Genomic DNA, 11,718 nt, shown 5'->3' on the forward strand with positions numbered 1-11,718 from the left:
ACAACAATAAGCGTAATAACTAAGATATCTCTACGCAAAGCATTTCACTTTTGTTTATCATGAGGTAAGTACATTGGCTTCTGCAGAACTTAGCTTTCGGAGGACGATAACTACGACACTTCCACAGAGATTATGTTGCGACAAGATGCACAGTTTAGCGCTACAGTACACGCATTTGAGTGATTAATTTTGTACTTAAAACATTTATTTTTAAAGATTTTTGAATTACAAAGAAAGTTTTCAGTGATACATTTCATTTCATTGCTGTAATCTGTAACACCTGAGGGTATAATTACATTAATCCTCAGGGGGGTACACGCTTACTTTGTGTACCATGTGTTTGGCAAGCACAAGGAGCCCTAGCTAATATGGTATTTGCTTATACAACTTTACACATCGGTACCATATTTCTCTAACACACAAATTACACAGCTATCTGATCATTTAACTGAGAGATAAACATGTTTTTTACTACGTCAGTGACAGATGTTTACGTAATTACACAGCTGGATAACTTCACACTTATGAAACTGTATTTTGTCTGTGCATTGTAAACTGTTCATATTTTTTCGGAACCATTGTGATACTACGAGAGCTTTGAATGATGTATTTGGTATGAGATCATGATTTTTAAAGTATGTTTGAGGCAGATGACACTATTGAAATGAGCAGAGAATATTTTTTATGGTTTGAAATTATTGCAGAAAGCTACGACCTTTTTGAGATTTGACTGAGGTGTTATGATGTTATTATTACGACGACGATGTGTACTATGCTGTTGAGATATGTTTATGATCAATAAGATTATGCTACCGTATATGAGGAATAAGAAGTATGTTGGAAACCAAGAATCGTACTTTAAGAGTTATGAAATGTGCGTAAATGTGTGACTGTATCACAATGCTGACGAATATTTTATTTGGACACTTATATTTATAGGATTTTCTTTCTACAGATTTGCAATGCTAATTCTTGACCTGTGAAATATTTTTATGTGAGACTGTCACTGTAGCGGAAACTGCTGTTGTATATATTTCCGTAAGAAAGTTATGTGACCACCTGCACATAATGCGTCGCGGGCACCCACCTGGGCGACAGCCGCCCGAAAAAAAAGCCATTAGTGAGTGCCTCATCAGAAGCACAGGTAGAATAAAAGAAAGGGGAGGCCATTGTCCTCGCTATTGACATTTCCTTGTTGAAAGCATACTGTGGAGCTCGTAATTTATGATATTTACTAAAATGCCTAATGAAATGATTAGAAACATTTTTCATCTATTGTCTTTGTAGTTAAGAGATTGCTCATTTTGTTTAACATCTGGTTTCCAGCTGTGTTGCAGCATTGGTTTTATAAAATAAACTTAAATGCATCTGCTAATGTGAACACTTTCTGTCAACAGATTTATTAAATAATTATTTTCTGATCCACATTCTTCGAAAAAGGAGCTCTTGGAATGGAGAGAACAATAAGAAGGGACTAATAACAGTAACTGCATCTATAATTTTCTTTTCAAGTACATGGTAATATTTCTTTTACAATAAGTTGTTGTGGTGCACCACTTTAATTACTTAGACATTAAGATGTGATTATACATTTCCCTTATCTGCATTGTTATCTTTAGTGTACTATTTTTTCTGGTTGAGCTATGTCATGTTTAGGTATAAGTTGCTGCTGTTTGCCAGGCATAGTGTTATTGAATTTGACTTTTGCTAATTTATACTGTAGCTTGCTTTGCAATTTTCCATTTTTTTCATTGCTGTTTATAATAATTGTTTTACGTGCTGCTGCATTGCCTCGTCCCTTAGTTTAGCATCTGAGCTCAGTAGATTTAAGTCAGCTTAAGAGGGGGTAGCCTCTAAGAGAATGAGTTGCGATGAATTGGAAGAAATGCATTGAGAAAACAGGTTTAGGTAGGATTTTCTTGGAAATAAATGATGAGGTAAGATAATGGAAAATAAAAATGAGATAAGAGATGTGTGAACATATAAACACAGAAAGCATGCTTAGTTAGAATTTTTTTTTGGTGGAAACAAAGGATGAAATAAGAAGAAAGATATATGAAGTTTTGGGTTGGACTGCAGTACCAAATGTTACACTGAAAACGAACCCTATCCTTTCCTATTGGTGTTATCCCACTATGTGTGTGTGTACCCTTGTGTATTTGTTTTCTTCCTGTCTCTGTGTAGTTTCATAGAATTTTTTTCTCTTTTAATATTAAGCTACATTCACTATGATGAGGAATACTGTTATCCTCAAATATAATTGGCATTAATAATATGTTATTTACTTTGTAAAGACGTTAGACGTTATTCATTCTGTTTAAATGCTCATGTGTGAAGTTGATGTTTCAATAATTATTCTGATCTTCTATGTATGTACTCATGTCATAATTCCTGTAACACTGACGTATATGTCTATTTCTATTCTTTTGTAAAGCCCCTATTACTACAAATGTTATCTATATTGTTATGTTTTTAATGATGTATTGTGTACCTTTGTAATTGTATTCTCATGTTATAAAATTGTAATTGTCACCAGTTCATGATATTATTAACTTGTTAGTTACATTTCACTGCACACGTTTCTGTTGGTCATAGTATATGGACAATATGTGAGAAGTAGGGACTGTTAGTGTTTGCACGTGTGTTAATAATTCAGCAAGGGACTGGATAACAGCATTGCTGGTTCTAAGGACAATTCCAAAAACTTTGTGAGTGCACAAGTGGTGGTTTATGGACTTGCTATATTCTCCGCAAGACTCTTCGATGGTGATTGTGCACCTGCACAGTCGCAACAGATGGCTGCTGGTCATCTCTACAAGGACTACAGTGGGTCTGCACCTCTGGTGGCCCACCAATACCATTATCTCTACAAGGACTACAGTGGGTCTACATCTTTGATGATCCATCAGTACCTTTATTTCTACAAGGACTGCAGTGGGTCTGCGCCTCTGGCGGCCCACCAATATCGTAATCTCTACCAGGACTACAGTGGGTCTGCTCTGTGATGACCTACCAATATTCATCAAAACTTCGAATGACTCTGCTGTGGGTTTGCTCTGTTGTGGCCCATTACCTGTATGCATGTCAAGAGTCAGCACTGTCTTTCCGTTGGAAGGACAACACTACTTCTTCAAGACTGCATGGAAATCCACTACTTCTGTGTGCAATTTCTTTTACTAATGAGACTTTGCGAAAAAAACTGTAATTACTATTATGATGAATGATCAGGACTATCTTTATGGACTGTGACAAAATTTTAGCTTTTGACCAACATTGTATCAATAAGTGTGTGCATTTGATTTCTTTGTTATTGTAATTATGAAAAATTTTTTTTCAAATCTGTATTGGCCACTGCCCAATCCAATTTGTAAAATTTTTTGTGGGGAGCATGGGGGCTATGTAAGTAGGCTGTTTAGGTTTTTTTATTGGTAACGCCACCTCTGTATGAAAATCACTGGCTGTGTTGTGTGCAGTCTGTGGCTGCTTTGCATTGTTGTAATACTCGCCATTTTAGTGTTGGGCAGCGGCCGCTGGATGTGAACAGTGCGTAGCGTTGGGCAGTTGGAGGTGAGCCGCCAGCAGTGGTGGATGTGGGGAGAGAGATGGCGGAGTTTTGTAATTTTTCATGAACTGATATATTTATATATTATGATATCAAGGTAAATACATTGTTTGTTCTCTATTAATATCTTTCATTTGCTAACTATCCCTATCAGTAGTTAGTGCCTTCAGTAGTTTGAATCTTTTATTTAGCTGGCAGTAGTGGCGCTCGCTGTATTGCAGTAGCTTGAGCAGCGAAGATTTTTGTGAGGTAAGTGATTTGTGAAAGGTATAGTTTAATGTTTGTCAGGGCCATTCGTTAGTAGGAAATTTTGAAAGTCAGATTGCGTTGCGCTAAAAATATTGTGTGTCAGGTTAAGCACAGTCCTGTATAATTGTTAAAAGGGGACGTTTCAAGTTACTACAGTATATAAATCAGTTGAAAAAATAGCTTGAAAGACGTATATGCGTCCGACTTTCGCAGAAAAGAACCAAGTTATTGAGATCGTGAAACGTGGAAGGAAGAACATGGAGGATTAGCAAAAGCTTTCGGGATTCCGTCATCCACGCTGTTGACAATTCTGTAGCAGAAAGGTAAGATTGCTGAAAAGTTTCATAAAGAGGGAGGAAGCAAATACCAGAAGGTGCGTTCCCGCATCTTGAGGATACTACTGAAATGTCTTAATCAATGTAGAGAACAAAACATACAACAAAAAGACTGTTTAATTCGCTCTTAGCCTACGCTATGAATGGTTCGCCGATACTGAGAGGTGGTTCGTTAACTGTTAGATTTTATGGAGAAAATGCGAGACTTGATAACCATTTGTTCAGCACAGATGAATGAATGAAACTGATGTTTACTTGCGTATACTTGAAAAGCTGTACGTGCCTTTCGTTTAAAGTATTAAGATAAGTAAAAAAGAATTAAGTAAGCAAAAAACTATCTTTTTTATTTTGAGTTCTAGTTATTACTTTCTGCTTTCTTGTGTAACGAGCGAAACTTTTTGATAGGTCCCTTGAACTTCGAATTATCGACAGTCTACTGCACGTAAAAATATAGACGCTTTCAGTGTTTTAATAAATTTTCTTGAGAGGAGGGTGGAGGATGCCGAGCCCTGATCGCCTCCAGTCCCCATGGATCCGTTCCTGGGTTCCCTGTGCTTTCCGAAGTGACTTAAGGCAAATGACGGGATGGTTTCGACTGTAAGGCCGGCTAAGGCCAATTACTTGCCCATCCGTGTCAGTTCCTGTAAATTAATATGGTATATTAGAGAGGCAGCCAATGAAAACCAAACACAGGTCAGGACGGTACCATGGAATGGTACCATTCAGAAGAAATCACAACACGCGTTAAGACATTTATCCCACTGGGAGACGAGACTGTCAATTCCTGTTTCGTAGAATTCAGTCGGCCACTGACGGATCCACAACCGCACCCACTCTAGCACTTCCTCGTCCGACTGAAACCGACCTCAATACATGCCTTTTTAGGTCGCCAGAAATGAGAAAACCACACGGTGACAGACCCGAGCTGTATGAAGGATGTTGCAGTGTTTCTACATCTACATCTACATTTATACTCCGCAAGCCACCCAACGGTGTGTGGCGGAGGGCACTTTACGTGCCACTGTCATCACCTCCCTTTCCTGTTCCAGTCGCGTATGTTTCGCGGGAAGAACGACTGCCGGAAAGCCTCCGTGCGCGCTCGAATCTCTCTAATTTTACATTCGCGATCTCCTCGGGAGGTATAAGTAGGGGGAAGTAATATATTCGATACCTCATCCAGAAACGCACCTTCTCGAAACCTGGACAGCAAGCTACACCGCGTTGCAGAGCGCCTCTCTTGCAGAGTCTGCCACTTGAGTTTGCTAAACATCTCCGTAACGCTATCACGCTTACCAAATAACCCTGTGACGAAACACGCCGCTTTTCTATGGATCTTCTCTATCTCCTCCGTCAACCCGACCTGGTACGGGTCCCACACTGATGAGCAATACTCAAGTATAGGTCGAACGAGTGTTTTGTAAGCTACCTCCTTTGTTGATGGACTACATTTTCTGAGGACTCTCCCAATGAATCTCAACCTGGTACCCGCCTTACCAACAATTAATTTTATATGATCATTCCACTTCAAATCGTTCCGCACGCATACTCCTAGATATTTTACAGAAGTAACTGCTACCAGTGTTTGTTCCGCTATCTTATAATCATACAATAAAGGATCTTTATTTCTATGTATTCGCAATACATTACATTTGGCCGGCCGAAGTGGCCGTGCGGTTAAAGGCGCTGCAGTCTGGAACCGCAAGACCGCTACGGTCGCAGGTTCGAATCCTGCCTCGGGCATGGATGTTTGTGATGTCCTTAGGTTAGTTAGGTTTAACTAGTTCTAAGTTCTAGGGGACTGATGACCTCAGCAGTTGAGTCCCATAGTGCTCAGAGCCATTTGAACCATTTTGAACCATTACATTTGTCTATGTTAAGGGTCAGTTGCCACTCCCTGCACCTAGTGCCTATCCGCTGCAGATCTTCCTGCATTTCGCTGCAACTTTCTAATGCTGCAACGTCTCTGTATACTACAGCATCATCCGCGAAAAGCCGCATGGAACTTACGACACTATCTACTAGGTCATTTATATATATTGTGAAAAGAAATGGTCCCATAACACTCCCCTGTCGCACGCCAGAGGTTACTTTAACGTCTATAGACGTCTCTCCATTGAGAACAACATGCTGTGTTCTGTTTGCTAAAAACTCTTCATACCAGCCACATAGCTGGTCTGATATTCCGTAGGCTCTTACTTTGTTATCAGGCGACAGTGCGGAACTGTATCGAACGCCTTCCGGAAGTCAAGGAAAATGGCATCTACCTGGGAGCCAACCATATAGCTGAAACGTAGCCGTACGATGGGCAGTGTGTGGGCGGGCATTATCGTGAAACCGGTTGATTCCGTCAGACATAATTCCGATAGCCCGAGGGCAAACAGCAAGGTTAATACTGGAAATATTTCACATCTCCCCCCGCCAAAGAAATCCAGAACTGTTCACACGAGTTCCAGTAAGGTTATGATGACCTTTTTCCGAATGCAGGGGCCTTCTGCTTGTCGAGTTACTCGATCATGGAACCGTAATCAGTGTGCACAGCTACGAAGACTCTGCAGAAACTACAACGCGCTATAAAGCAAAGGCTACGATGCAGCGATTTGGTTGGGAAACACTGCAGCATCCTCCGTACAGGCCGGATCTTTCACCATGCGATTTTCACATATTTGGCGACCTGAAGAAAACCGTGCGTGGACGTCGGTTTCAGTCGGATGAGGAAGTACAATAGTGGGTGCGGCTGTACATCTGTCACCGGCCGACCGCGTTCTATGAAACGGCAATTGATCGTCCTGTCTCCCTGTGGGATAAACATCGTGGTGATTACTTTTGGATGGAACCATTCCGTCGTCCCGCTGCGGCAGATGATCGGTTTTCAAAAATGGTTCAAATGGTTCTGAGCACTATGGGACTTAACATCTGAGGTCATCAGACCCCTAGAACTTAGAACTACTTAAACCTAATTAACCTAAGGACACCACACACATCCATGCCCCAGGCACGATTCGAACCTGCAACCGTATCGGTCGCGCGGTTCCAGACTGAAGCGCCTCGAACCGCTAAGTCACACCGGCCGGCTGTTCGGTTTTCATTTGCCCCTCATATGTGTTAATTGTATTTTGTATGTCTGTAAGGTGGCATCATTTTGAGCCACTTTACAACTACCAATCCGGAAAGAAGACCCTTTAATAGTATAAACATCGAGACAGGAAACCATTAACGATGCTGACATCGGCTAGGGATCTTAATTTGTAGCAGAATATCTGCACGCTGGGCGATAGTGAAGCGGACGGAGACGGGAGGCCGGCAGGAGAACGGGAAAGACACAAGCGAGGCAGGCAGGCCTGAGAGCTGAAGACAACAGCGCCCGTAAGCTCCTGGAAACCCCAGGCGGGTGGATCGCGGCTTAGCGGGAGCCACGTGGCCGAGGACAAGGAGAAGACACAAGGGCTCGCTCACAAAACGCATGGCGACGTGTAGGTGGTTTTCCCAACGGCCGGAGCGGAAGCTTCTGGAACAGTCTTCTAGCAGCTTCGGTCGGTTGCAAAACTGAGATTGGTCGGCGCTCGGAAACGAACGCTTTCCAGCAACATGATTGGCCACGCACATTAAAGGGGGGAAGAAAAAAAGAACAGGAGCTACGAAAAAGCGTAGCGACTGAGAAACACTTATTCCTGGGGCGTTGAGGAGTGAGGTTGGTCCTGGCGAGGTGTGCGACCTCGTTACTGGGACAGAGGACTTGTAGCGAGAGCCTGAGGATCGTTTGGTGTTCCACGGCAGCCGTGGAGGTGCCCACGGAAGCTTTTGGTGAGGTAGAATTTATGTTATCTCGCAGAGCCGAGAACCTTTGCAGCGATAAGCGTTAGATCACTGTAGTGGTCGTGCATTTGCAACGGCGGTTAGGGAAGTAAAGTAAATTGCTGATTACGTGTCTTTTTCGTTCTGTGCTGAGGCTTCACGTTACTAGTCGCGAGTGTAGTTCTAAATATAATTGCAATTGCCATAGCTGATGTCAGTATTCCGCGCTTGAATTTACGACCGCGAATATATCACAGGACAGTGCCAGACAGAGCGATTACCAAATGTGAATAGGCAGAACTATAATGTTGCTCGTACTGTGTAATCTTGAATAGAGTGAATTGCAGAAGAGTAAAGAATTTAACACTACCGAGGGTATCATTTCATAGCTAGTACTTTCCTTTGTCATTTTATTATCTTCTTATTTGCGTATTTCATGTTTGCAACCACCTGGTGGAGGCAGTGTTTGAAGTCAGCACATCTGAACATTCTAGCATATACTGAGGATATGGTTAGAAACCAACCAGATTTGCATACGACTAGTTAACGCCACATATAGAGCAAAGGATAAGCTTACCCTTCTGGAGAGCGTATAAGTGTCAGGACGACAAATTAGCGTTATAAAATCCGTTGCGCAAAATTTTTCACTTATACGTTCGGCTCGCTGACTTAACCATCAGCAGAAAAGAGCAAAACAGAAGCGGTAGCTTACATGTCTTAAATTGTAGTACTACAACATGCCCAACATCCTTCTAAAGTGATAAACGTATGAGTAGAACTACTACTACTTAACTTGTAGCACAGAAAAAAACTGAAGGGTCTTACTCGACGGGGGATCTCAAGTTGAATCCGTATTTCTAGATTTCCGGAAAGCTTTTGACACCGTTCCTCACAAGCGACTTCTAATCAAGCTGCGGGCCTATGGGGTATCGTCTCAGTTGTGCGACTGGATTCGTGATTTCCTGTCAGGAAGGTCGTAGTTCGTAGTAATAGACGGCAAATCATCGAATAAAATTGAAGTGATATCAGGTGTTCCTCAGGGAAGCGTCCTGGGGCCTCTGCTGTTCCTGATCTATATAAATGACCTGGGTGACAATCTGAGCAGTTCTCTTACGTTGTTCGCAGATGATGCTGTAATTTACCGTCTAGTAAAGTCATCTGAAGACCAGTATCATTGCAAAGTGATTTAGAAAACATTGCTGTACGGTGTGGCAGGTGGCAGTTGACGCTAAATAACAAAAAGTGTGAGGTGATCCACAAGCGTTCCAAAAGAAATCCGTTGGAATTCGATTACTCGATAAATAGTACAATTCTCAATGCTGTCAATTCAACTAAGTACCTGGGTGTTAAAATTACGAACAACTTGAGTTGGAAAGACCACATAGATAATATTGTGGGGAAGGCGAGCCAAAGGTTGCGTTTCATTGGCAGGACACTTAGAAGATGCAACAAGTCCACTAAAGAGACAGCTTACACTACACTCGTTCGTCCTCTGTTAGAATATTGCTGCGCGGTGTGGGATCCTTACCAGGTGGGATTGACGGAGGACATCGAAAGGGTGCAAAAAGGGGCAGCTCGTTTTGTATTATGACGTAATAGGGGAGAGAGTGTGGCAGATATGATACGCGAATTGGGACGGAAGTCATTAAAGCAAAGACGTTTTTCGTCATGGCGAGATCTATTTACGAAATTTCAGTTACCAACTTTCTCTTCCGAATGTGAAAATATTTTGTTGAGCCCAACCTACATACGTAGGAATGATCATCAAAATAAAATAAGAGAAATCAGAACTCGAACAGAAAGGTTTAGGTGTTCGTTTTTCCCGCGCGCTGTTCGGGAGTGGAATGGTAGGGAGGTAGTATGATTGTGGTTCGATGAACCCTCTGCCAAGCACTTAAATGTGAATTGCAGAGTAATCATGTAGATGTAGATGTAATGACAACTAAACCCATGTGATTCCCCCATTTCTTGCCCGCATGCGCAGTTGCTGTGTTCTCTTTCCAACAGCTGTACGCCGAGCTGCAAGAGAGCGCACTGGCCATCTTCAAAGGCGACGTGAACTTCCGGAAGCTGGTGGGCGACTTGCGTTGGCCGGTGGAGACGCGCCTGGAGCACGCCGTGCGCGGCTTCCGGCCGTGTCCGATGGCGGCGCTGCGGACGATCAAGTCGGAAACAGCGGTCGGGCTGAAGCCGGGCCAGGAGAAACAGCTCGACGCGTCGCAGCCGGGCTGGATGACCAGCGGGCAGCTCGCCCTCATCGTCTGCGTGCCCGAGTTCATCTAGCAGCCGTCTGTCCACCAGAGATCGCCTCACGATTAAATAGGAATCACAAGACTTGATTTATTTTATCCATGATACACCGAATGCTGTGCGAAAACCTGGTCCTACGTGGATATAACGTTATTTCTCTTTGAGGATAAAATTTATTGTAATCAGTCTTTTAGCTATCAATTCTTTGCCCAACGCATAATAACACCAATGCATTTTCCGTAAGTGTACTGCCATAGCGATGGGACGAGGGACTTCATTTCCACCACAAAAAATTAAAAAGAAGACCAAATTTTGTTAATTGTTGGTAACTTCTATGTACAACATACTTTTTAAATAGGTACTGACGTGTAAGTGGGGTTCACAGTTTGAAAATATCTTTTAGCACTGGGGTGGGGGGATACTTTAGGACCACGAAAAAAGAATTAGGTAAGTACAAATTTCGTAACTTTTCTTTCACTTTTTTTCAAAACATACTTTTTAAAGATATGTGAATGCTCAAGAATGGGCCCTGAATATCACATTTATCGTGAAAAGTCACATCCGCTAGGAAGACTGAAATCTTTGGGTTATGTTTTGCTGAAATGTTTAAAACAATTACAGAATCTGATAGAAGAAATAATTAAAAACAACGGCAATGGGGCAATTGGGACACTGTAGATGTTCCACGCCCAGGACATCAATACAGACGCGTTTGTTATCTGCTTCGTCTTTAAGGCCCTATTTAATGAGATTTCCTTTGACTGGCGGTACACGGGTTATGATGACATCCAGTGTTCTCTAAATCTTTCTAACTTCATGCATTGGCGCTGGGAATTCCTTAGCGGGATCAATATTAAGGAATCTTTTGTGCGTTTTAAGTCTGCTAGGTCCTCATGAAGCACCGTGTAGGGGGTAGCGCCCATTGAAGGTCTGTTAAATTTTTTCTGTATGCCCATGGGATTCAGGATTTGAGAATCCGGCTGCCATACATGGTATGCATATTCGCTGAGGCAAAGCAAAGTGCTTGGGCAGTTGTTCTTAATGCACTTGGTATGGCTCCCCATTCACTACTCTCTACTTTCTTTAAATACTGTTTCTGGCGGGGACATTAAAATGACATACACTATTTAAAAAAAAAAAAAAAGACACAACACGAAGGAATTATCCAAGTGGGGCAGAAATCGGCAGATGTGATGTTCAATTCAAATTGAAACCGAGGAGTGATGTACATGTGCAGACAAACAAATTATTATAACAGCAGAAAAATTAGATGATTTTTGAAACAAAAGAGCTTCACAAATTGAGCAAGTCAATAATGCATTGGTCCACCTCTGGTCCTTATTCAAGTACTTATTCGGCTTTGCACTGATTGACAGAATTGTTGGATGTCTTTCTGACGGATATCGGGCCAAATTCTGTCCAATTGAGCTTTATATCGTCGCCCATAATGCTCCAAAGTTCTCAGCTAGGGAGAGATTCGGTGACTTTGCTGGCCAAGTTAGGATTCGGCAAGCATGAAGACAAGAAGTA

General features: G+C 42.1%; 1 protein-coding gene across 1 annotated transcript in view; it reads left to right on the top strand.

Moving 5' to 3' along the window:
• Positions 1 to 10,221, top strand: part of LOC126456347 (damage-control phosphatase ARMT1-like) — a 144,016-nt gene extending 133,795 nt beyond the window's left edge. The window contains exon 6 of the mRNA XM_050092100.1: positions 9,946 to 10,221. Coding sequence (XP_049948057.1) covers positions 9,946 to 10,221 — 276 coding nt within the window. The remainder of the gene's footprint in view (positions 1 to 9,945) is intronic.
• Positions 10,222 to 11,718: the final 1,497 nt, after the last annotated feature.

The sequence above is a fragment of the Schistocerca serialis genome, chromosome 2 (genome assembly GCF_023864345.2).
Source record: "Schistocerca serialis cubense isolate TAMUIC-IGC-003099 chromosome 2, iqSchSeri2.2, whole genome shotgun sequence".
NCBI classification, from domain to species: Eukaryota; Metazoa; Arthropoda; class Insecta; order Orthoptera; family Acrididae; genus Schistocerca; species Schistocerca serialis.